The 27,193-nt window shown below is 42.6% G+C and overlaps 1 protein-coding gene across 1 annotated transcript in view; it reads left to right on the forward strand.

Annotated features, from left to right (window-relative positions):
- The window catches only part of LOC110489881 (cadherin-7), a 113,468-nt gene that overhangs the window by 47,735 nt on the left and 38,540 nt on the right, over positions 1–27,193 (forward strand). Inside the window, exons 4-9 of the mRNA XM_036944147.1 lie at positions 1,422–1,541; positions 16,150–16,317; positions 17,917–18,101; positions 18,744–18,997; positions 20,202–20,338; positions 27,047–27,168. Of these exons, the coding sequence (XP_036800042.1) occupies positions 1,422–1,541; positions 16,150–16,317; positions 17,917–18,101; positions 18,744–18,997; positions 20,202–20,338; positions 27,047–27,168 (986 nt within the window). The remainder of the gene's footprint in view (positions 1–1,421; positions 1,542–16,149; positions 16,318–17,916; positions 18,102–18,743; positions 18,998–20,201; positions 20,339–27,046; positions 27,169–27,193) is intronic.

Here is a 27,193-nt window from a genome sequence, read left to right on the forward strand (position 1 = left end):
GCAAGGTGATTGGAACCAAAAATTGCAAAGATGGACTCATCAGACCAAAGGACAGATTTTCACCGGTCTAATGTCCATTGCTCGTGTTTCTTGGCCAAAGCAAGTCTCTTCTTCTTATTGGTGTCCTTTAGTAGTGGTTTCTTTGCAGCAATTTGACCATGAAGGCCTGATTCACACAGTCTCTTCTGAACAGTTGATGTTGAGATGCGTCTGTTACTTGAACTCTGTGAAGAAATAATTTGGGCTGCAAATTCTGAGGCTGGTAACTCCAATAAACATAACCTCTTCAGCAGAGGTAACTCTAGGTCTTCCTTTCCTGTAGCTTTCCTCATAAGAGCCAGTTTCATCATAGCGCTTGATGGTTTTTGCGATTGCACTTGAAGAAACTTTCAAAGTTATGTACATTTTCCGTATTGACTGACCTTCATGTCTTAAAGTAAGGATGGACTGTTGTTTCTCTTAGCTTATTTGAACTGTTCTTGCCATAATACGGACTTGGTCTTTTACCAAATAGGGCTGTCTTCTGTATACCACCCTTACCTTGTCACAATACAAATGATTGGCTCAAACGCCAATCAAGAAGGAAATACATTCCACAAATGAACTTTTAACAAGGCACACCTGTTAATTGAAATGCATTTCAGGGGACTACCTCATGAAGCTGGTTGAGAGAATGCCAAGAGTGTGCAAAGCTGTCATCAAAGCAAAGAGTGGCTACTTTGAAGAATCTCAAATAAAAAATATATATGTTTAACACTTTTTTGGTTACTACATGATTCCATACATGGAATAAGATTTTGAAGGGTCTTTCCTTTATCTTGGAGATATAAGAAAGCTCAGGAAATATATATATATATACATTTTTACACATATTTAAAGTATTTTTTTGGGGAGGCACAAAACTTCCTCCATACTTCCAGATTATTTTTAATCTGGTACTGATTACCTTCAGAGGAGTCCCGTGACACTTGTGGGGGTCGTAGAGCAAAACGGAGAAGACCATCATGTTCGTGAGAGTCCATAGAGAGGGCGAAACCATTCAGACGCGACAGACATTTTTCTTGAGAAGACCGATTTTTTGGATTTCCCATGGTCTGACAAACACCGCTTTAGAGATGTTTGTCAGCTTAAACTGACAGATTTTGATGGGGATTTAAAAAATGTTTTACTTAGACTGATGCACCAGTGATTAAAATGTTATTGTACATCAGGGAAGTAGTAGTAAGTAGTATGTTTACCCTGCACTACAGTACATTCCTGATTGTAGCCTATATAGAATAAGGTGTGATTTATACTGAATATATAACATTAGATATTTGTAAGCTTGTAGAAATGCTGTCACACATGCTGTTGATGTGAGAGCTGTGTATCTACAGATGGCTGATGTTGTCGTAATACCTAATTGGATGCTGTCTGTGCAGGAACAACGGTGGTCCAAGTGGCGGCCACAGATGCAGATGACCCCACATATGGGAACAGTGCCAGGGTGGTCTACAGCATCATCAGCGGACAGCCTTACTTCTCAGTCGACCCAAAAACAGGTAGGCGGGCTGACTGTTGGGAATAAGAGTTGGCCGTGCATTCTGGACCCTAGACATACTGTATCACTAAATGTTATTCATTGAATTGTTGAAGATATTTGTTCAAGATAGCATCAAACTGTAGCGGTTTCCATACTTTGCCAAAGTTACGTAGTTCACATTGTAGCAGATACAACATGAACTAAACTAGCCACCCAACTCTTCATATTTTGGTGCAATTGTAGACAAAGGAAACAGTATGCTATCATACATTTTCTCTAAACACAATAATAGTTTTTTGAGCATTCAACAAATATAAAGCAAAGGATCTGCCAAACAATGTTGGGATGTGAGGTGGTTGTTCTTGCTCATTAGCCACTGCCCCGCTGTGGGGAACGCTGGCCTCATGCAAAGCACTGGGAAGAAAAAAGACAATTGCAGGTAGTTCCATCATGTTTGGCTTAACACCATCTTTTTCTCCCAGTAACACATCCAGGGGATATCTGCTTACATGCTGAGGTTTTATAAGTTTGTCTTTGAGTAAACTCACTGACTTGTTAAAATCAATGGAAACTTTTTCCTATACAATCTTAGACGTAAAGGTGCCTGGAATAAACTTTTGGGTTGCCACGACGGTGGAACCTTTCCAGTTAAAAAAAGTTCCTTGAGGAACCCCTATGTAAAGGTTCAAGCCGGAACCTTTTTAATAACATATTGTAGAGGTGGCAGCCTGTCAGATTGGAGGCATGGCTTTCAGATACTTCTTTTTGACCACCCATTAGCGTAAATATTTATGCATATTCTAATATAATATCAATACTATTAACATTGCTGTCTACATATTGTAATAAAGTGGTAACTTTTCCCACTTTGGTATTTGCATAGGCACTTAAGGAACTCACACACCTGTGTTCAACATTAACATGTAATGTAATGACAATACAACAGATGAACAGGAATGACATTTACTCTAACAGGTGGTCCCCACAAAAACGTATTAAAGCCACGCCCCTGCTTAGCCACACCTCTACTCCAGGCTTCCTCCAGGAACCTGTTAATACATTGAACCATGAAAGGTTCAACCAAGAACTCCTCAACTAAGTGAAGGTGCAAATATGAACCCTTGACTAGCAATGGTTCCTTGAGGAACTCCAGGGGTTCTTTGAGGAACTCCAGGGGTTCCTTGAGGATCTCAGGGGGTTCCTTGAGGATCTTCAGGGTTCCTTGAGTCACAACTAATTTGAAACGTGCACTTTGGATAAAATTAACTTATATGTCTTGAATAACAGAGTCCATGACACTGGGTGGGCAAATAGCAACCAGCCAGTCCTCTGATTCAAAACAATGTTTCAGGAAGTGCTTTCAAACTAGTAGACATTTGCAGCATTGTCAAGTCAAGCCATGCTGTGAAGCCTGGCACATTAGCCTGTGTGGGGAACAAGATTGATAGAGATTTGATTACTTGAATGCGTCCTCACAATGATCTTTAACAAAGTTAACGAAACCACTTCAACTCAGCATTAAGTCTCAAGTCGGAATTCGTGACATCAATACCAATCAGAGCGAGAGCCGACATTTGCTTAAGTAATGTTTAAGCAGCACTTCTGCCCATTACTCCGTCTGCATAGTTATTTCATAAGACTCATCCAGTTCAAAGAATGGAGCCCACATGCTAATAGCAGCAAACTATAATGCATGTTTCATTAGCTAAGTAGGCTCTTTAAATCTTTAAATGTGATCTTTCATATTGTTTTAAAGAGGTCGTGATTACTGAAGAGGTCACTGAAAAAAAAAGTACTATTCAGGAGATCCAATGGTGCTCTTTAACTTCCTGGAAAGCCAGATGCACTATGTGAAGGTCTTATGAAGAAAAACTTCCAAAAGGACTAATTCGAGGCAGAAAGGAGTTGGAGCATTCAACAAAAAAGGTAGAGAATTATTTAAGTTAGCATTAATCCATTGTTAATCCATTTCGACGTCAAGCTGAAGTTTTCCTCAGAGTTGATTTTTGTTGTTGTTCCTTTGTTTGCTGAAGCGCGAAGGCCCACCTGAATGCCAGACAAATCAAATCAAATCAAACTGTATTTGCCACATGCGCCGAATACAACAAGTGTAGACTTTACCGTGAAATGCTGAATACAACAAGTGTAGACTTTACCGTGAAATGCTGAATACAACAAGTGTAGACTTTACCGTGAAATGTTTACTTACAAACCAACAGTGCAGTTCAAGAAGATATAAATATTTACCAAGTAGGCTAAAATAAAAAGTAATAATAAAATGTAACACAATAAGAATTACAATAACGAGGCTATGTACAGGAGGAACCAGCACCGTCAGTGTACAGGGGTACAGGCTAGTTGAGGTGATCTGTACATGTAGGTGGGGCCGAAGTGACTATGCATAGGTAACAAACAAACAGCGAGTAGCAGCAGTGTACAGGAGGGGCGCAATTTTTATGATTTTTTTTTGTCCGTGGCAATTTTTATGAATTGTTCAGCTGTCTAATGGCTTGGGGGTAGAAGGTGTTGAGGATCCTTTTGGTCCTAGACTTGGCGCTCCGGTACCGCTTGCCGTGTGGTAGCAGAGAAAACAGTCTATAACTTGGGTGATTGGAGTCTCTGACAATTTTATGGGCTTTCCTCTGACACCGCCTATTGTATAGGTCCTGGATGGCAGGAAGTTTGGCCCCAGTGATGTACTGGGCCGTTCGCACTACCCTCTGTAGCACCTTACGGTCAGATGCCGAGAAGTTGCTGTCAGGATGTTCTCGATGGTGCAGCTGTAGAACCTTTTGAGGATCTGGGGACCCATGCCAAATCTTTTCATTCTCCTGAGGGGAAAAGGTTTTGAGATGGACTATGTGTCATGTTTTTTGCATGATTTTGCGGTGAAGTTTTCTGTGAGAGAACTCCACAGGGGCCTTCTCTTTCTTGGAAATATTCATAAACCAAGTTGTTTACCAGGCTGGTCAATACTGTTATCAGTAATTGTAAGAAGTTTTGAAATGGTACATTCTGTATTGCTTGGTGGTGCAGTCTCTTGCAATCAGTGTAGTGATATCACAAATGTCTTTTGAGGGACACCTTAACGTTTGCATATTTTAACCAAATTTGTATGCGCTTTACATTTGCAGACACGACATGGAGGAATACATATGGCAAAGCTGAATCATACAAATTGTGTCTGGCGCAGGGGAAAATAAAAATGGGCTTACATGCCAGGTTAAGAAAGAACATATGGAATAACTGGACATGTTCTTAGTTTGACAAGAATATGAATCCATTTAAATGCAGCTACCTGTGACAAAAAAGGCCAAAGGTGAATACTGTTTCTATGTCTCTGTAAACCACTAATCACACTCATTTGTTGAAAAAAGACTGTGCCTTAGTGAAAGGGTGACTTTGACAAAGTGCTTGAGCTGAAAGGCACTCATTAATCTCTAGCTACACAGCAACACTGCACCACCAGCGATTAAGGGGTTGAGGGGTAGTGGGCAGGGAGGTGGACAACGTCACGTGTGACCTGGACTTGGAGGGTTTGCATCCTGGCTCACTTTTGTCCAGCAAGTCCCTTTACTTGGCATCTTAATCCCAAATTGAATCCTCAAGGTGCCCTTGGGGGAAAAAAGTGGTTAACCCTGAATAGCTCCAATAACTTCCAAGCTGTAAATGTAATGTATAATGTGGGCAAAATACATACTTTGCTGTGGGTGAGGGTGGCTTATTAAACATCCATTTTGTAATGTAGCTCAGGAAATAGCACACTTGAGTTTGAAGGTGAAAATCGAAAGGCGGTGCACTGCAATGCGTTAAGGGTGAGTGTTAATTGATGAAAGACTCAATGAATAAATGTAGCTATGAATGAGTGTCTGGTCTGTCTACTGTTTGTTATGATACTCATTATGCATTTTTGAATGGCATTAGTAGAAATGGACCATGACTAACAACGATTAATAATGCACTCCTCCCTTCACAACACTCACACGCAAGTACACACACACACACACACACACACACACACACACACACACACACACACACACACACACACACACACACACACACACAGTTGCATACACCTTAGAGGCAGAGATGGGCACTCGAGCACATCAGCGATGCCAGCCATGTCTGCTTGCCTCAGACCTCCGTGTCCTCACTACGGGAGAGAGCGGAAAGGCCAGGCGTCTACGCGAGGATTAATTATGTTTAAAGGGGATATTTAAGACGGGCCTGCGTGCATTTCAATTTGACGTAGGCGCTACTTCTGCGATGACAGCGTTTAGAGCTTCACCGTCATCTCTTTCAGCTCCTCCGGTCATGAGGAAGGAGATAATTTCATTAAATGTAAAATGCTCAAATAAAGAAAAAGGCCAAGGCCAGTCTAGCTGCTCTCCACCTGTTCTTTCATCTCATTCTATGTCTGGGCTAAGATACCAGATACTGAGCCTGAGAGATGGTTCCGAAACCCGGTAATCCTGTTCTGATTAAGATATTGGCCTGGCCTTTTGGGAGCTTTCTACTGTGGGTGTTCTCTAATCTGTTCGAATCATGACACCCACACACACACACGCACACACACACACATACAGAATTGTGCATCACCTCAGGGAGATTGTTGTACTATCCACTCCAGTGACTGGAGGACATTACAGCTCAGCGTAGATATAAATCTGGCCTCCCACCATTCTGCCAGGTAATGTACAATACAACCTGGCTCTATCTTTGGTATAATACTCAGAAAGAGATACCCTTGGCAAAAATCCTTTATCTCACCACTGCACAGCAAAATTCGATTGGTAAATTGAACACTGTGGGTTTTCAATTGAACACTTTTGAAGTGTGTATATGACAACCAGCAAAAAGTGTTGAATTTACACTTTTCAAAGTGTTGCCCTTTTAACACCGATACTTTCCATCACCAGTGGCATTAAAATGTTACACAAACTCTGTGTTAAAGGTAATGGTGTTCACTGATACCTTGTATTTTTACACTAGGTCAGTGTTAAAGGTGCGCTGGTATGGTGTTCACTGATACCTTCTCCAGTGTTAAAGCAACACTGAGATTGTTCAATTTAACACTGTTCAAATGTCTATGTGGATCCACACTTTCAGTGTCAAATGAACACATTGCTTAGTGTACAGCGTTATTTGCATATTTAAAATCAAAATCAAATCAAGCTTTATTTTTACAGCACATTTCAGACATGGAATGCAACACAATGTGCTTCACAGGAAAAACTAAGAAAATTAAGAAAATAAAAACGTAAATATTTACTACACAACAAACATAAGAGGATAAAAAACAAAAGAATAACAATAAAACTGAACGACTAAAAAAGGAGTCTCTTATAAATATGTCCTGAGTTCCCCTCAGGTTCAGTGGCAGGCTATATCAGAGGCATAGTAACAATGGCTGCCTCTCCATACCTCTTGTTTCTAGGCTTTGGGATGGTTAAAAGGCCAGTTCCAGAAGACCTGAGGGACCTACTGGGTACATAACTTAAAAGCATGTCTGACATGAATTGGAGAGCACAATCGTGGATTGATTTAAAAACCAATAGAAGAATCTTAAAATGTATTCTAAAACTCACAGGCAGCCAGTGCAGAGACATTAAAACCAATCAATCAATCAATCAAATTTATTTTATATAGCCCTTCGTACATCAGCTGATATCTCAAAGTGCTGTACAGAAACCCAGCCTAAAACCCCAAACAGCAAGCAATGCAGGTGAAGAATCACGGTGGCTAGGAAAAACTCCCTAGAAAGGCCAAAACCTAGGAAGAAACCTAGAGAGGAACCAGGCTATGTGGGGTGGCCAGTCCTCTTCTGGCTGTGCCGGGTGGAGATTATAACAAAACATGGTCAAGATGTTCAAATGTTCATAAATGACCAGCATGGTCGAATAATAATAAGGCAGAATAGTTGAAACTGGAGCAGCAGCACAGTCAGGTGGACTGGGGACAGCAAGGAGTCATCATGTCAGGTATTCCTGGGGCATGGTCCTAGGGCTCAGGTCCTCCGAGAGAGAGAAAGAAAGAGAGAATTTCTGGAGAATTTCTGGTTATTAACGCCAACAATGGGGTTATTTTACACCATTGAGTGTTAATTTAAAACTTACAGAGTTAGTTTAGCACCTGAATCAACACTAGAAATGTTGCACTGAAACACTAGGTAAAACTGGCAACACTAGCTGGAGCAGCAGCACTAACTGGAGCAGCAGCACAGTCAGGTGGACTGGGGACAGCAAGGAGTCATCATGTCAGGTATTCCTGGGGCATGGTCCTAGGGCTCAGGTCCTCCGAGAGAGAGAAAGAAAGAGAGAATTTCTGGAGAATTTCTGGTTATTAACGCCAACAATGGGGTTATTTTACACCATTGAGTGTTAATTTAAAACTTACAGAGTTAGTTTAGCACCTGAATCAACACTAGAAATGTTGCACTGAAACACTAGGTAAAACTGGCAACACTAGCTGCCATTCACTCCATTCATAAAGTAACACCACATCAACACCAAAACTGCTTACACCAGGATATGAACACTGCCGATTTTGCTGTGTGATATGTCTGGAGCATTTGACATGTATGACATTTCTGATATACAGTAGCCCCCCCCCTCCCCCCCCCCCCGAAAAAAAAATGTGTTTTTACAATGTAACAGTAATATTACTGAAGATGAGTCACAGTTATCTACATCTCGTAATGTTACATAATTGTTTAATGTTATACCACACAGACCACCAAGATATGGGAAATTTAGAGTATCACGTATAGTCAATGATGCCCAGGAGACCCCAGCCGATAACAGTTCAATCTGTGTATCTTTCACAGTTTGAGTGAGATAAATTGTTATTGAAATACGTATCTGTGCTCTGGATTGGAATCTTTCAAAGGATAAGTTGGATGTAGAGAATATTTGTAAGGTGGCTTTTCATGAACAAACTAAAAGGCAACAACCTCTCTAGGAGGTTGTACTATTCCCAGTGTACAGTGCCTTGCGAAAGTATTCGGCCCCCTTGAACTTTGCAACCTTTTGCCACATTTCAGGCTTCAAACATAAAGATATAAAACTGTATTTTTTTGTGAAGAATCAACAACAAGTGGGACACAATCATGAAGTGGAACGACATTTATTGGATATTTCAAACTTTTTTAACAAATCAAAAACAGAAAGATTGGGCATGCAAAATTATTCATCCCCTTTACTTTCAGTGCAGCAAACTCTCTCCAGAAGTTCAGTGAGGATCTCTGAATGATCCAATGTTGACCTAAATGACTAATGATGATAAATACAATCCACCTGTGTGTAATCAAGTCTCCGTATAAATGCACCTGCACTGTGATAGTCTCAGAGGTCCGTTAAAAGCGCAGAGAGCATCATGAAGAACAAGAAACACACCGGGCAGGTCCGAGATACTGTTGTGAAGAAGTTTAAAGCCGGATTTGGATACAAAAAGATTTCCCAAGCTTTAAACATCCCAAGAAGCACTGTGCAAGCGATAATATTGAAATGGAAGGAGTATCAGACCACTGCAAATCTACCAAGACCTGGCCGTCCCTCTAAACTTTCAGCTCATACAAGGAGAAGACTGATCAGAGATGCAGCCAAGAGGCCCATGATCACTCTGGATGAACTGCAGAGATCTACAGCTGAGGTGGGAGACTCTGTCCATAGGACAACAATCAGTCATATATTGCACAAATCTGGCCTTTATGGAAGAGTGGCAAGAATAAAGCCATTTCTTAAAGATATCCATAAAAAGTGTTGTTTAAAGTTTGCCACAAGCCACCTGGGAGACACACCAAACATGTGGAAGAAGGTGCTCTGGTCAGATGAAACCAAAATTGAACTTTTTGGCAACAATGCAAAACGTTATGTTTGGCGTAAAAGCAACACAGCTGAACACACCATCCCCACTGTCAAACATGGTGGTGGCAGCATCATGGTTTGGGCCTGCTTTTCTTCAGCAGGGACAGGGAAGATGGTTAAAATTGATGGGAAGATGGATGGAGCCAAATACAGGACCATTCTGGAAGAAAACCTGATGGAGTCTGCAAAAGACCTGAGACTGGGACGGAGATTTGTCTTCCAACAAGACAATGATCCAAAACATAAAGCAAAATCTACAATGGAATGGTTCAAAAATAAACATATCCAGGTGTTAGAATGGCCAAGTCAAAGTCCAGACCTGAATCCAATCGAGAATCTGTGGAAAGAACTGAAAACTGCTGTTCACAAATGCTCTCCATCCAACCTCGCTGAGCTCGAGCTGTTTTGCAAGGAGGAATGGGAAAAATTTCAGTCTCTCGATGTGCAAAACTGATAGAGACATACCCCAAGCGACTTACAGCTGTAATCGCAGCAAAAGGTGGCGCTACAAAGTATTAACTTAAGGGGGCTGAATAATTTTGCACGCCCAATTTTTCTGTTTTTGATTTGTTAAAAAAGTTTGAAATATCCAATAAATGTCGTTCCACTTCATGATTGTGTCCCACTTGTTGTTGATTCTTCACAAAAAAATACAGTTTTATATCTTTATGTTTGAAGCCTGAAATGTGGCAAAAGGTCGCAAAGTTCAAGGGGGCCGAATACTTTCGCAAGGCACTGTATATGGTCTTTTCCCCCTCTTGCATCTTACATGGATCAATTGGGTGTAGGTGGACCCCCGGAGGTTGAGGAAATCACAACACTCTTATTTAAGTTTCCATCGCCTTCATCATTACCTTTCATAGCCACACGGATGGTAGGCCAGAGGGTTTCCTATCCTAGCAAAGTGCTCCAGTCCCCACACTTTTATTTCCTCCTCCCAAGACGAATGTCAAGGATCCCTGTCTTTTTGCAGGGAGAGTGGCCTACCCCTCTGCCTCCAGCACTGGGGAGAGGGAGACAGCGAGATAAATGTGCGGCGGCTACAATGCGTCTGCTTCGGCAGCACCGGAGGCGGAGGGAGTCACGGTGCGATGCCGATGTGGGGCCATGCCGCGATAGCGACAGAAGGATTTTAATCATCGCCTCTCCCCAGGAATGACACGGGTGCAGCACAACAGAGATATAGAGCGAGGGGGGCTGGCACCCAGCAGACAAACAACAGCCTGGCGACATAGCCGTGCGGATTAGCACTGTCGCTCTGTGAGAAATATGTGTGCTGCTGGCCAGGCGGGCGGCAGGCGTCGGGAGGAGAAAACACATTGCATTTTTTTTTTTTTACCCCCACATGCTGGAATAAGGATTCATGGCATCATTAACCACAGCCTATATCTCTTGGGCACCAATGCACAGAGCTGATATTAAATAAGTATATCAATTGTATGTGAAGCCTATCTTTGTTTAGTGAGATTATTCACTTGGTTTACCGCTGGCTACACACACTTAACATATTTTCTTACGGGCTACATTTCAAGTTTTTGGGGTAAGCCATTGTTGTTGTTGTAGTTGTTGTTGTTGTTTGAATGTAGCCATTAGCCAACTTTTTCGAACAGACAACTTCTTCTTTTCCAGAATTCTTTAAGACGGTTTGGTTCTTTCAAGTTAGAACTTTATTGTTTTCTGTCTCTGTGGTGGTAGTGATAGATAGAGTTGAGAGAACAGGGAAAGTTTTGTTTGTTTTGTACCTAGCCTGGTTTGAGGGACCTCTGTTGGATTGAAGGCTTGAAGCAAGCTCTCTGATGCATGTCAGCAAACAGGGTTCACAGGTGTCACAACAGCTGACACTGGGGCACTGTTGATGCTCTTTAATTGGCTACAAGGTTACACAGTGGGGGAAACTAGCAGCAAACCTGATGAATCTATGAATAGATGGATGGATGAATGGATGGAGGAAAGGGGGATACAGCTAGGAACAGGAGCAGATGGATGTATCCAATCCACACATCCACACATACAGTAGCTCCATAGACAGATGCTTTGACAAACATGAAGGCATCAGGCGTTAAAAATAAACCAGCTTCTCGACTGACATGTTCTGACTCCTCATTTTAAACTGGGAACCAAAGCATTGACTAAGAGGCAGCTGTGGTTTTCTCCCAGTAGGAAAACTTCACCCACTATTCATTAGTTTGTGCTACTACTTGACTTTATTGACCATCATTATGTTGTGGCGAGAGCATGGCAGAGGCCTCAGATAAAGAGGTGGACGGCGTCGTAAAATGTTGCTAATTGAGTCACTTACTTCGACTGGGCCAATAACAGACTATCTGATTTGTAAGTATAACAAATGTTCAGGCAGTTGGTCTAAATACCTTGAAACACTGTTTTTCCTCAGCGAACCCAGGCTTAATTTGTGAGATGTATGCATCTCTTTGTCAAGTCTTCAGGCTGCGTTCACTATGTTGCTGTGAGAGTGTGTATGATTGTGGGTGGTCATCAGGTGTAGGGGTGCATACACAGGTACATTCCAAAGACAATAGCAATAATGTCCTATTCTTTACAATATAGTCCAGTGGACCTATCTATGCAATCTCTGGATTTTTAGGAAAACATGTCTTCAAACCAATGCATATGTAATTACTCGACTTAACCTGAATATGGGAGGGAAAGAGAGAGAAAGTTTAGTTTCCCATTGAGTCAACTACAAATGTATTTGCATGATTTAACCAAATCAATGCATGTGAAATGTATGTGAAAAAGGTAATTCAAATAACCAAATTCAACCTAGCTAATTTCCGATTTATACGAAATTGTTTGACTACAGAGGTAGCAAAACTGTACTTCAAATCTATGATACTCCCCCACTTAACATACTGCTTGACTAGTTGGGCCCAAGCTTGCTGTACAACATTAAGACCTATTCAGTCTGTCTACAAACAGGCTCTCAAAGTGCTTAATAGGAAGCCCAATAGCCATCATCACTGTTACATCCTCAGAAAGCATGAGCTCCTGAGTTGGGATAATCTTGTGCAATACACCGACACGTCTTGTATTCAAGATCCTAAATGGCCTACCCCCCCCCCAGAAAACCCAAACATATGGCAGCAGATTCACAAGGTCTGCCATGAGAGGTAAATCCGTTTTCTCTGTGAGAGCTTTCCATGTCTGGAATACACTGCCATCAGACACACATAACTGCACCACATATCACACTTTCACAAAATGCTTGAAGACATGGCTAAAGGTCAATCAGATTTGTGAACATGGTCCCTAGCTGTGTGTTGCCGCTTTCCATGTTATCTGTTGTCTGTAGCTTGTGAGGTGTGGAAACACGTTGTTGCTTTTATGAATTTTGTCTTGCTGCTTTTTGTTCTATGTTGCTATGTCTGCATGCTACGTCTTGCTTGTCCTATGTTTCTCTGTTGGTATGCTATGTCTTGCTTGTCCTATGTTGCTCTGTCTGTATGCTATGTCTTGCTTGTCCTATGTTGCTATTGTCTATATTGTAATTGTTTTTAATAACCTGCCCAGGGACTGCGGTTGAAAATTAGCCGGCTGGCTAAAACCGGCACTTTTACGGAAACGTTGATTAATGTGCACTGTCCCTGTAAAAATAAAATAAACTCAAACTCAATGTTTGGATCATACATGGCAAGAATCTGTGCCTAGTTCTTGAATAGTTATGATCAAATTTTGTCCAGAACACACAGATACCGTTTTTTCAACATTGTCATCCTCTGGTCTTCTATTTTATTAAGGTCTCTTAAGGTCAAGTCCCCTGAGATGTGCTTGTGTTAATTAGAAATTTCTCACATATCCCATTGATATCAATGTTTGATTAAGTGGGAGTTTGATTCAGCCCATAACCACTCTGTTTGATTATTTAATATTCACCAAAGTCTAATTAAAAACTCATATTTCGGGAATGAAAACTGAAGAGGGGTTGAAAAGGCTACCCAGTTTTTCTTATTTTTTTGTAAGAGTCACAGTATACACTTACATGACAAATGCAATGTATCTTGACTTAACAGATTGCAATAAACCAAACTTAACTCAGGCTGACTTCATCCCCAAGATTATTTGATTAGTTAATTCTGTATCAAGCTCAAAGAGACTTAGGGGCTATTCTCATTGACAAACATTTAAGGAGACGCAGCGCGACGAGATTTCAATTGACATACAGTGGGGCAAAAAAGTATTTAGTCAGCCACCAATTGTGCAAGTTCTCCCACTTAAAAAGATGAGAGAGGCCTGTAATTTTCATCATAGGTACACTTCAACTATGACAGACAAAATGAGGGAAAAAAAATCCAGAAAATCACATTGTAGGATTTTTTATTAATTTATTTGCAAATTATGGTGGAAAATAAGTATTTGGTCACCTACAAACAAGCAAGGTTTCTGGCTCTCACAGACCTGTAACTTCTTCTTTAAGAGGCTCCTCTGTCCTCCACTCATTACCTGTATTAATAGCACCTGTTTGAACTTGTTATCAGTATAAAAGACACCTGTCCACAACCTCAAACAGTCACTCTCCAAACTCCACAATGGCCAAGACCAAAGAGCTGTCAAAGGACACCAGAAACAACATTTTAGACCTGCACCAGGCTGGGAAGACTGAATCTGCAATAGGTAAGCAGCTTGGTTTGAAGAAATCAACTGTGGGAGCAATTATTAGGAAATGGAAGACACACAAACCACTGATAATCTCCCTCGATCTGGGGCTCCACGCAAGAACTCACCCCGTGGGGTCAAAATGATCACAAGAATGGTGAGCAAAAATCCCAGAACCACACGGTGGGACCTAGTGAATGACCTTCAGAGAGCTGGGACCAAAGTACCAAAGCCTACCATCAGTAACACACTACGCCGCCAGGGACTCCAATCCTGCAGTGGCAGACGTGTCCACCTGCTTAAGCCAGTACATGTCCAGGCCCGTCTGAAGTTTGCTAGAGAGCATTTGGATGATCCAGAAGAAGATTGGGAGAATGTCATATGGTCAGAAGAAACCAAAATATAACTTTTTGGTAAAAATTCAAATTGTCGTGTTTGGAGGACAAAGAATGCTGAGTTGCATCCAAAGAACACCATACCCACTGTGAAGCATGGTGGTGGAAACATCATGCTTTGGGGCTGTTTTTCTGCAAAGGGACCAGGACGACTGATCCGTGTAAAGGAAAGAATGAATGGGGCCATGTATCGTGAGATTTTGCCCAGCAACAGCCCCAAAACATCACTGCTCTAGAGGAGATCTGCATGGAGGAATGGGCCAAAATACCAGCAACAGTGTGTGAAAACCTTGTGAAGACTTACAGAAAACATTTGACCTCTGTCAGTGTACCTATGATGAAAATTACAGGCCTCTCTCATCTTTTTAAGTGGGAGAACTTGCATAATTGGTGGCTGACTAAATACTTTTTTGCCCCACTGTATGTACATACACTTTTCAATTTACATTACATACTTGCCGTACTGTACCTTTCGTTGTGGCTGGAAATGTGACATTCTTGCTCTGCAGCTCCAAATTTACTGTAAATATCAGCATCACAGTAGTCAACGACTAGTCAGTAAGCTGGAAAAATTCAAATGAAACCTTTCCACTAAAACATATTATCTAGATGTTAGGTATATGTTCTCGATCATACACGCATTAAGTGTAGCTTGCATGACAAAAACACATCTAGCTAGCTATGCCAGCTTGTAACGCGAGCATGTCAAACATGAAAGTTTACCCCTCTCATAGAAAGTTTACCCCTCTCAAGACGTGAGATATACGTACGTTTACATTACAGTAATATCTCTCGAGAATCGATACCTCTCGAGAATTGATACCTCTAGAGAATCTCTCAAAATTCTCCTTAATTCTCATTAATGAAAAACAACTTAGAGAGAGCAAGCAAGCCTACGTGATCCAAACTGTTTTTCTCGGCTTCCTGAGCTAGCTACTTAATGAGTAATCTTCCATGTTCCGTAGGAATCCCCAATAAGTGCCTTTTAATTTTTTATTCTGAGCTGTAAGTCATTAAGCATGAATGCAACAGTAATTGCCTTATAATGATTAGGACTTTTTGCCATTAAAGATTTGTGGTAATTTTGTGGGATTATTACGATTTTCATCTTTAGAGTCAGGAGATAAAATGCCGATTTCCATTTCATAAGTTGGTGTATTCTTTCAAAAGCAATTACCATCAAGCAACTGTATAGGGCCACAGGCCTTTGCTATAGATAACATTTTTCTCAGCACCTACAGAGAGATAGTGTATAAAGTTGACCATAGAAGTGTTTTCACTTTAGTGTTAGGATTGGACACAAAAGGTTAAGATTGTTTGACACTTTAAGTCCATGTTTCTTCTCACAAAAGGGAACCATCAACAGGTGCAGCAGTGCCAATAACCCAGATAAACAAGTGCGTAACAACTTATTTTCAAGCAAGAGTTAGGCATCTTTGGAGGCATTTGCTTTTTTTCTCTGCTCCTGTCATCCCTCTCTCCCTCTCCTCACCTGTCATCTCTCTCTCTCTCGCTCTCTCTATCTCTCTCTCTCTTATCAAGCTTTCTTTCTCAATTTCTCTCTACTCCGGTTATCCCTCAATCTCCTCTCATGTCCCCCCTCTCTATCCACTCTTGTCATCCCTTGCAATCTATCTATCTCTCTCTCTCTCTCCTCTCCCATCATCCCCTCTCCCTTTTCACTCTTATCTTCTACTCTTATCATCCCTTTCTCTTCTTTCCTGTCATCCCTTTCTCTCTCTCTCCTCTCCAGGCGTCGTCCGGACGGCACTGCCCAACATGGACCGAGAGGTGAAGGACCAATACATATTGGTCATCCAGGCTAAAGACATGGTGGGCCAGATGGGCGGCCTCTCCGGCACCACCTCTGTCACGGTCACCCTCACTGATGTCAATGACAACCCGCCACGCTTCTCTCGCAGTAAGACATGCCCTCTATCTATTTCCCTCAGACAAAGCCCTAAACCCCTCCATTCACTGTCATTGCAGTCTCACTATGGTGGAGGTTTGACATAAATCTCTGCAATCACTCTCGTTCACAATGGCAGACGCGTACAGTAGGGGAGAAAGCTTTGGGTGAAAATATATGCTTGATATTGCAGATTCATTCAAGCGTATGCGTGATTTTGCTGTTCGTCGTGGGTTCACTGCCCCTTTCTGACTAATGGTCAAAGGCTTCAAATGCAGTTTGCCCTAGAAGGTATAAACCTTTCTCCCGCTCCCCTCACTCCACATCAGAGTTGAGGGATTTCTGCAAACATGGATACCAGGATCAATCAGACTCCATTTTTTTTGTCATCAGCCTATTTCACGGCACGCTAATGGGTTCCTGGCCAGGCGTTGGGATTCAAAGGCATGAGGTGCTTCTCATGATAATCTGTGGCCCTGGCAATTGCTTTACCGCTGATAGTCCCACCGACCACCGCTGCCTAGGCTGTTACACTCACTGCTGGACTGCCATGAAGTCAAGTCAATTTGCTGGAACCCGGAGGGGGGGGGGGCAGGTTCAAGTTTGCACAACAAATCGTCAATGCCGCTTTAACCCAGCGCTGTTTTTCTGCGTGTGCTGGGAAGAAAGATGCTTTGGGACCAGGTTGGGTGTGAAGTCTCCCCCCCCCCCCCCCCCCCCCCCCCCATCTGTACCCCCCCCCCACACCTCCCACCCAAGGTCATGGGTCAGAACCAATAGAGTATGACAGAGCACCACAGCTGATAGTCTAAAAGCACTAGCCCTTGGAGGAGAGAAGAGGAGGGAAGTGAAGGCTGGAGGCATAAGGACAGAGAGGAGGGGCGGTTACCAGGGGGCAAAGAGGGGCATACACAGTACGAAGGGAGGGGAAGAAAGGCATTTTTGGGGTTCTTCCACAGCGAATTAAAAAGCCATTACAAAGATTACACAGCGGCAAACAATGTCAAGCAGATTAGCATTTGGAGCGCGATGTCGGGAACCACTGGGGTGAGAAACACGGAAAGATCTGGTAATGAGCTCCGTCATGGTGATTGGGGAGATTATGATTATTTATATGATTCCCTCCTTTTTTTCTTATGAGTGCTTTATGTCAGGGAGGTGCAGACAAAGACACCGGGAGCACAATGGAAGAGTTTGCTTGTAATAGAATCTTCCAGTGAACATTTCATCCCACCAAAGCATATTCCGCAGGTTCTGCCATTCACTTTGGTCAAGAGATATTCTGTTTCATGTAGAGTGGAGTGGTCAGAATACGTAATACATTTTCACATGAATACAAACAACTCTATTGTTATAAAAATGTTAAGGTTCAATAAAAAATATATTTGCCCTCTCCATCATAAATGTCTTGAATGTAAAACTAGTCATTTAATATTATTGTCACTATTTCCTCATATATTTGGATAAAACTCATCCTGGACCATTACTTTGTAGTGTGACCACTCATTGTGAGAGAGGGAACTGAAAGGCAGCTGTAGTGCACTATGAATCTGAGCGGCTTTGGAGTAAGAAAACCACCTCATCTCTAACTACTACTTCTCTTTCCTCCAGAGAACTATCAGTACATGGTGCTGGAGTCCTTGCCCGTGGCGTCCGTGGTGGCCAGGGTCAAGGCTCTGGACAATGACATAGGCCCCAATGCAGAGATGGAGTATAGGATCATGGAGGACGGACCTGGGGTGTTCAACATCACTACAGACGAGGACACGCAAGAGGGCGTCATCATCCTTCAAAAGGTACACATGCTGTATCCTTATAGGCTGTGGCCCCAAGCCAGCTTTGTCACAGGGTCCAATCTGATCTTTTGTTTGTTTTCGCCGTCACCGATCATAGACGAGTGCCACAGAGTGGAAAGTCATGCAGACAATAAACACAGACAATAAATGTGTCACATCAATGGCCCTCCTATATTATAGGGCTACAACTGTGCGCCCAATAAGCCAAACAGATGACAACATATCTTCTAAACACTATTATTTAGAAATGCCTTTCACTGTGATGTGTTGTGCCTTTTCTCACAATCAATAGTTTGCTTTCACACTACACAGTAAGTCAATATAAAACGTCTGGATGAAAAATATATTTGTGATAGAGAGTCTGATTATGTGCAAGATTGCATAGGGTCGTTGGACTCTAGCGCCAGCATTTCTTCAATCTACTGGTGTAGCGCAAGGCCATGTTGCCATGAGCGATGCGCATACAAATATCTTTATGGCTTTGCCCTCACCCTTTACAGCAAATGTGGCCAGTGCAGTGTGCTTAGAATCCAGCCAATTAGGATGGGCTCCACCTTGACCGGAAGGTTACTGTCAATTTCTTTTTTAAGAAATGTGAAAATGCTTTTAATTTCAATTTTTGTTACTTTATGTTTGTCTCAGCCTTTAGACTTTGAGACCAAGAACAGCTTTAACCTGCGAATCGAAGCCACCAATCGGAATATCGACCCTGCGTTTGTGCACCTGGGTTCGTTCAGCGACACCACGACGGTCAAGGTGACGGTGGAGGACGTGAACGAGCCGCCTGTGTTCTTCACACAGCTTAGCAAGATGGTGGTCTCCGAGGACGCCAGAGTGGGCATCTCCATCGGGAGGGTCTCCGCTCACGACCCTGAATCCTCCAACAGTGCCATCAGGTAGAACCCAGCTCTCCAGTTATTATATGCCATTACAGGCAGTTCCTCTGTTGTCCCAGCCATTTTCTCAAGTGGCCCCTGTTTCTTAAAATAACTTCGCCCCCATGCAACAGAGTGGCGAATTCAAGCCATATAACCCATTTCTTTCAGCATGTTGCCACAGCAGGTTGACAGGAGGACCAAACACCTTTTGAGCAGTACTGTAAATACATGTTCACGTTCCAGTGCCTCAATATCACCTCACTGACAGAGTTCTAAACTCCCTCTGTGACTGTGCGACATGCACTACAGCCAGATGTCGTGGGTTCGAGGGACTGCAACATTTGTAAAAGTGAAATGCCATCTAAAATGAGCAAAGGGCATTCCCCCAGGAGGGTCAACAGTTTGTACCAGCTCCATTGCATTTATAACAGAACACAGCCACTCAAAAATGCAATCTGCCCCATGTCACTCATGAGACTCCCTCTCATTACGCATTAATTGAAAATAAAAGTGTTGTGTGGTAGTATTCATGCTCGGGGCGTTAGGATTGTTAGTAATCTTAATCAGAAAATCTAATTACACTGCCATTGTGGGTGTAAATTGCCTCTTTTTACTGCTGTGGAGGCTTTCAGCGTCTGCAATAATATGGCCCTACCTCTGTTGAAATTAGAATTATTGTGGAACTAATGCAGCCACAAGAGTCAAATTACATTGAATAATACCCTTTGGATACCAGCTAATTGAAGTTGTCTTTTTTTCCAGAAATATAAGCTGCTGTATAGAAATTGATAGTGTTTGTTCTGTGTTCAGCATTAATGTATTGCTGTCCAATTTCACATTTCTACCTTAAAAACTTTGATTGACAGCAGTTCTCGTCAAAATCTAAAGGTTGCAGAAACCTCTCATTCATAGTTCAACATCATGATCGTTTAATCTAGCGTTAAAAATTGATGAGAAAATGGCAAAATTGCACTTGTTGACACAGCTCAATAATGTTCTATGCCAATGTACTGAAACCAGAAGCACTTTAAAATGGTTAATTTGACAACTTTGGAAGGTGGAAAGTTCTTATTCCTTCAGAAATGTTTAAAGAGAGAAATTATTACATGTAAAATCCTTAGAAATGTCTTCAAAAGGAAAATACCTCATCATAGCTACGTGTCTGACTGTGTGTCTGTCATTCTGCCTGTCTGCCTGCCTGCCTCTGTCTGTCTGTCTCCAGGTACTCCATAGACAGAAACACAGACCTGGAGCGTTTCTTTAACGTGGATGCTCTGAGTGGGGTCATAAGCACAGCCAAACCCCTGGATCGAGAGGTCAACTCTGTCCACAACCTCACTATCCTTGCCATGGAAAGCCGTAAGTACATGTGCGCGCGCACACACACACACACACACACACACACACACACACACACACACACACACACACACACACACACACATCTGCCAGTCTGACTAGTTCGTTTTATGAAGGCCCTGCATAAAGTATTGTTGTCCTTTCTATCTTGTCATGTAGCCAACCCTCCCCCATATTCCACACCCCACAATGCCACTGCTTCGTCATGACTGCATTAACGTGACAAAGCGTGTGGGACGCGGCGGGGTTGTCAGGGGAATCTTAATTCTGACGTAAGGTGGGCGCTTTCGACCTCCGGTTCTCTGTGAGTCGCGGTGTGTGAGTGGCAAGCTGCTAACTAAGGGCAGGCGCAGGTGAATTATGCTCATGTGATGTGGGGGAGAAGAGGAGAGAAAAGAGAGGTGCCGGAGTGCCTTTGAGACGTCCTTCCATGGCTTTAAGGACAAAGAGGCCCTCGCATTCCCCCCCTTACGTGTCTTTTTGTTGAGCAAAACTTTTTGTGGAAGGTACTACGCAGCGCACAGACTCCATCGGGAGCTCAATGTCGTCAAGATACTGTAAGTCAAGTTTCCTGGTAGGCCTATTTGGTGGGGAAACCACCAAATGTGAAGCCAGCTCTTTAGCCTATTGCCTGTTTCTGTTTGAGTCTTTTATTAATGCCCCAGGGCAGTGATTGGGGACCCTGCCCTGTGTAGGGTGCCGTCTTTCGGATGGGACGTTAAACGGGTGTCCTAACTCTCTAAGGTCATTAAAGATCCCATGGCACTTATCGTAAGAGTAGGGGTGTTAACCCCGGTGTCCTGGCTAAATTCCCAGTCTGGCCCTCAAACCATCATGGTCACCTAATAATCCCCAGTTTACAATTGGCTCATTCATCCCCCTTCTCTCCCCTGTAACTTTTCCCCAGGTCGTTGCTGTAAATGAGAACGTGTTCTCAGTCAACTTACCTTGTAAAATAACGGATAAATAAAATTAAATTAAAGAGTGTGAAACAATGTTGTATCTGTTTGCTGCTTTTCATTAATTTATGCATAGTTATTCTTTATATGGCCTTAAAAAACAGTTTTACTATGTCCAGAATATTATCTATAGGCAATTGCATATTGCATTTTTATCAGTTATAAAAATAGAAAAAAACTGATCTGGTAAAATGTAGACATTTGGACGTTTCAATTAAAAAAATACTTTTTCACCTGATTATAGAAACTGAAACATTGTGATTTTAGAGACACAAAGTAACAGCCTATGATTAAAGGGTTTGTCTATACTGGGCTCTCACCATCATCATCATTATTCACATCATTCCAGTTCAATCATGTCACAATTATCAGATTTGGTATTGACATGAGTGAGCAGGCTTTCCGAGTGAGTAGACACATGGGCAGGCCTACCAACGGAAAACATCTGAAAACAAAAATGATTATGATATTTGGACCACAGAAATCCCATGTTGATATAAAGTGTCTGCCTTTTTTGCCTACATTTATATAGAACAACATCACAAAGTCTTTTTTATTTTTGTCTCAATATGATGCAGAAAATGTTGGTTATTTCAAAAGAACTGAATATAATATTTTGAATTGACTGTTTATAGGCTATTATAGTACAAATCTATCCAAGGTTCAACTTTAAGACAAGGGCATCTTGAAAACAATCTGTATTTGTCCCATAGTTCCTATTTTCAATAAAGCAATTATATACAGTGTATTCATGACAGATTCACAAGACTATAATATTTAAATCATACATGGCCTTTAAGTACATTTAAATCATTTTCACCTCTTTTTTTTAATTTTTATTTTAATTTTACCCCTTTTTCTCCCCAATTTCGTGGTATCCAATAGTAGTTACTATCTTGTCTCATCGCTACAACTCCCGTACGGGCTCGGGAGAGACGAAGGTTGAAAGTCATGCGTCCTCCAATACACAACCCAACCAAGCCGCACTGCTTCTTAACACAGTGCGCATCCAACCCAGAAGCCAGCTGCACCAATGTGTCGGAGGAAACACCGTGCACCTGGCAACCTTGGTTAGCGCGCACTGCGCACGGCCCACCACAGGAGTCGCTGGTGCGCGATGAGACAAGGACATCCCTACTGCCCCTCCCTAACCCGGACGACGCTAGGCCAATTGTGCGTCGCCCCACGGACCTCCCGGTTGCGGCCGGTTTACGACAGAGTCTGGGCGCGAACCCAGAGTCTCTAATGGCACAGCTCCCTCAAAGTCCACAAAATGAAGGTGCTGATAGTGGACTTCAGGAGACAGCAGGAGGAAGCATGCATCCATGCACACCGACGGGACCGCAGTGTAGAAGGTGAAAAGCTTCAAGTTTCTCGGCGTGCACATCACTGACAACCTGAAATGGTCCACAAAGACTATTCAACCTCAGAAGGCTGAAGAAATTCAGCTTGATCCCTAAGACCTCTAAGACCTCCCAAGTGGTGCAGCGGTCTAAGGCACTGCATCTCCATGCTAGATGCGTCACTAGAGACCCTGGTTAGATTCCAGGCTGAATCACAACCGGCCATGATTGGGAGCCCCATAGGACGATCCAGCGTCATCCAAGTTAGTGTTTTCCCGGCAGAGGCCATCATTGTAAATAAGAATGTGTTCTTAACTGGCTTGCCTAGTTAAATCAAGGTTAAATAAATAAAAATAAAAGACCCTCACAATCTTCTACCGTTGCACCATTGAGAGCATCCTTCTGGGCTGTATCACCGCCTGGTTCGGGAACTGCACTGGTCGAAACCGCAGGGCTCTCCAGAGGATAGTGTGGTCAGTCCAACGCATCACTGGGGGCACACCGCCTGCCCTGCAGGACATCTACAGCACCTAGTGTCACAGGAAGGACAAGAAGATCATCAAGGACTTCAGCAACGCGAACCACGGCCTGTTCACCCCGCTACCATCTAGAAGGCAGAGACAGTTCAGGTGTATCAAATTTGGGACCGAAAAACAGCTCCAAGCCATCAGACTATTAAATAGTCACCACTAGCTGGCCTCTGCTCAGTACCCTGCCCTCAACTTTAGTCGTTGTTACTAGCCGGCAAACACACTGTACTCAACCCTGCACCTTAGAGAGTCATTGAACACTGGTCACTTTAATAATGTTTACATACTGCTTTACCCACTTCATATGTATTTACTGAATTCTAGTCAAGGCTCATCCTATACTTTATAACTACTGCTGTTCACACGTTGTATATTCATATACTGTCCATAATGTCTATAAACACCATCATGTACAGTTGAAGTCGGAAGTTTACATACACCTTTGCCAAATACATTTAAACTCAGTTTTTCACACCTCCTGACATATAATCCTAGTAAAGATTCCCTGTCTTAGGTCAGTTAGGATCACCACTTTATTTTAAGAATGTGAAATGTCAGAATAATAGGAGCGAGAATGATTTATTTCTGCTTTTATTTCTTTCATCACATTCCCAGTGGGTCAGAAGTTTACATACACTCAAATAATATTTGGTAGCATCGCCTTTAAATTGTTTAACTTGGGTCAAATGTTTCGGGTAGCCTTCCACAAGCTTCCCACAATAAGTTGGGTGAATTTTGGCCCATTCCTCCTGACAGAGCTGGTGTAACTGAGTCCGATTTGTAGGCCTTCTTGCTCACACACACTTTTTCAGTTCTGCCCACAAATGTTCTATAGGATTGAGGTCAGGGCTTTGTGATGGTCCCTCCAATACCTTAACTTTGTTGTCCTTAAGCCATTTTGCCACAACTTTGGAAGTATGCTTGGGGTCAATGTTCATTTGGAAGACCCATTTGTGACCAAGCTTTAACTTCCTTGCTGATGTCTTGAGATGTTGCATCAATATATCCACATAATTATCCTCCCTCATGATGCCATCAATTTTGTGAAGTGCGCCAGTCGCACCTGCAGCAAAGCACCCCCATAACATGATGCTGCCACCCCGTGCTTTATGGTTGGGATGGTGTTCTTCTGCTTTTTCCTCCAAACATAACAATGGTCATTATGGCCAAACAGTTCTATTTTTGTTTCATCAGACCAAAGGACATTTCTCCAAAAAGTACGATTTTGTCCCGATGTGCAGTTGCAAACCGTTGTCTGGCTTTTTTTATGGCGGTTTTGGAGCAGTGGCTTTTTCCTTGCTGAGCGGCCTTTCAGGTTATGTCAATATAGGACCTGTTTTACTGTGGATATAGATAATTTTGTACCTGTTTCCTCCAGCATCTTCACAAGGACCTTTGCTGTTGTTCTGGGATTGATTTGCAGTTTTCGCACCAAAATATGTTAATCTCTAGGAGACAGAAGGCGTCTCCTTCCTGAGCGGTATGACGGCTGCGTGGTCCCATGGTGTTTATTATACTTGTGTACTATTGTTTGTACAGATGGATGTGGTATCTTCAGGCATTTGGAAATTGCTCCCAAGGATGAACCAATTTTTTTTCTGAGGTCTTGGCTGATTTCTTTTGATATTCCCATGATGTCAAGCAAAGAGGCACTGAGTTTGAAGGTAGACCTTGAAATACATCCACAGGTACACCTCTAATTTATTAAAATAATGTCAATTAGCCTATCAGAAGCTTCTAAAGAAATGCCATCATTTTCTGGAATTTTCCAAGTTGTATAAAGGCACAGTCAACTTAGTGTATGTAAACTTCTGAGCCACTGGAATTGTGTGTGATACAGTGAAATAATCTGTCTCTAAACAATTGTCGGAAAAATGACTTGTGTCATGCACGAAGTAGATGTCCTGATCGACATGCTAAAACTATGGTTTGTTCACAAGAAATGTGTGGAGTGGTTGAAAAACGAGTTTTAATGACTCCAACCTAAGTGTATGTAAACTTCTGACTTCAACTGTACATATATAGCACAAGTCAAAAGTTTGGACACACATACTCATTCAAGGCTTTTCCTTTATTTGTACTATTTTCTACATTGTAGAATAATACTGAAGACATCACAACTATGAAATAACACATGGAATCATGTAGTAACCAAAAACGTGAGGATCTGAGGCCCATGCCAAATCTTTTCAGCCTCTTAAGGGGGAAGAGGTGTTGTCTTGCCCTCTTCACAACTGCGTTGGTGTGTGTGGATCATGATAGATCCTTAGTGATGTGGACACAGAAAACTTGAAGCTCTCGACCCGCTCAACTACAGCTCTGTTGATGTGAATGGGTGTGTACCCTCCATTTCCTGTAGTCCACGATTTGCTCCTTTGTCTTGCTGACATTGAGGGAGAGATTGTTCTGACACCCCACTGACAGGTCTCTCTGACCTCCTCCCTATAGGCTGTCTCATCATTGTCGGTGATCAGGCCTACTACCGTCACCAATGATGGTGTTGAAGTCGCTTGCAACCATGCAGTGGTGGGTGAACAGAGAGTACAGGAGGGGAGTAAGCACGCACCCCTGAGGGGCTTTCTTGTTGATGGTCAATTTGGCAGATGTGTTGTTACTTACCCTCATCACCTATGTTGAACGCTGAGCTGTAGTCATTGAACAGCAATCTCACATGGGTGATCCTTTTTTCCAGAGGGGAAAGGGCAGTATGGAGTGCAATAGAGATTGCACCATCAGTGGGTCTGCTGGGGCGATATGCGAATCAGTCTTCTCCTCGATGCACAAATAGTCACGAAACCAAACATGGGAATCACCATCCCTCAAGTAAATGCCTTGTTATTCAACCATAAATATAGACCTAAGACGAATGTTCAAATAATACTTCTTCCTCTTGTCTCGATATAGTAACACATAGGGAGTAAACATCTTTAATAATAACTGTACTAAATGTCATAACAGCCCTTCACTGAGGAGTCGTTGGCCTCTGACACAGTCAGACTTCTATTCTCTTCACAGCGGAAAGTGGCAGCTGTAGAATCAGGCATCCAAACAGTCTCTCTCAGAGCCCAGGACGCCTTTTTACACTATTTATAGTAAATGGGCTTTTTGTGACAAAAGTTGGCAGAGGAGCACTTCTTCTAGCTAAGGGATCTTGTTCATTTGAGACGTGGTCGGTCAGCGCTCACATTTCATCCGCACTCTGACTCTGCTCCGAACATGCCAATGACAACAAATCTGTGCCCCGGGGTACCACACGTCCTTTTCACTACTGTCAAATCAGCCGCTCCCGAATGTCAGCCAGCGCGCCATCTCTCCTGTCAGCGTGGCTGCTGACGCCAGGCTAAATCATCGTCCATCCAGGCTCTCAGGAGCCAGCCGTTTATATTCAGTGCCACATTGGTGTCAGAGAGGGGAGCCAGTGGTGGAGCCTGTGGTGCCGGATGCTCTGTACTACAACTACACAGTCACCTGCATCTGAAATGGCATCCTATTCGCTATATACTGCAGTGGTTTCAGCAGAGCTGGGTTCTATATAGTGCACTATATAGGGTATAGGATGACATTTATTTAGCATCCCTAGCCTTTGCCACCACAGCTTTAACTCCACTCCAATCATAATCAGCTGCTTGATCATGTTGGCTGATCCCCATCAGAGCAACTAAGGATGCCAATTCATAGAGAAAGCCTTGTATAGAACGGGCACTTTTGGCCACAATTTGCTAATTTTGCTCGACCTTTGTGATTCATTAAAAAGACATGTGAAAGCTCGATAGTAGGGAAAGTGGAGGAGAGTGACAAAGTTAAGACAGTGTAAAATATTGAAAGTTATAGCTGGAGTCAACTGTGATATAAACTCTTTTTCTCTCTGTCTTTCAGATGACCCAACCCAGGTTGGAAAAGGTTTTGCTGTCATTACGGTGCTGGACATCAATGACAACCCTCCGGTATTTGCCATTGAGTATGAGACCCTCTTGTGTGAGAATGCCGCTCCTGGACAGGTGAGAAACTGAAGATACTGTACGT

The sequence above is a fragment of the Oncorhynchus mykiss genome, chromosome 15 (genome assembly GCF_013265735.2).
Source record: "Oncorhynchus mykiss isolate Arlee chromosome 15, USDA_OmykA_1.1, whole genome shotgun sequence".
Classification (NCBI taxonomy): Eukaryota; Metazoa; Chordata; class Actinopteri; order Salmoniformes; family Salmonidae; genus Oncorhynchus; species Oncorhynchus mykiss.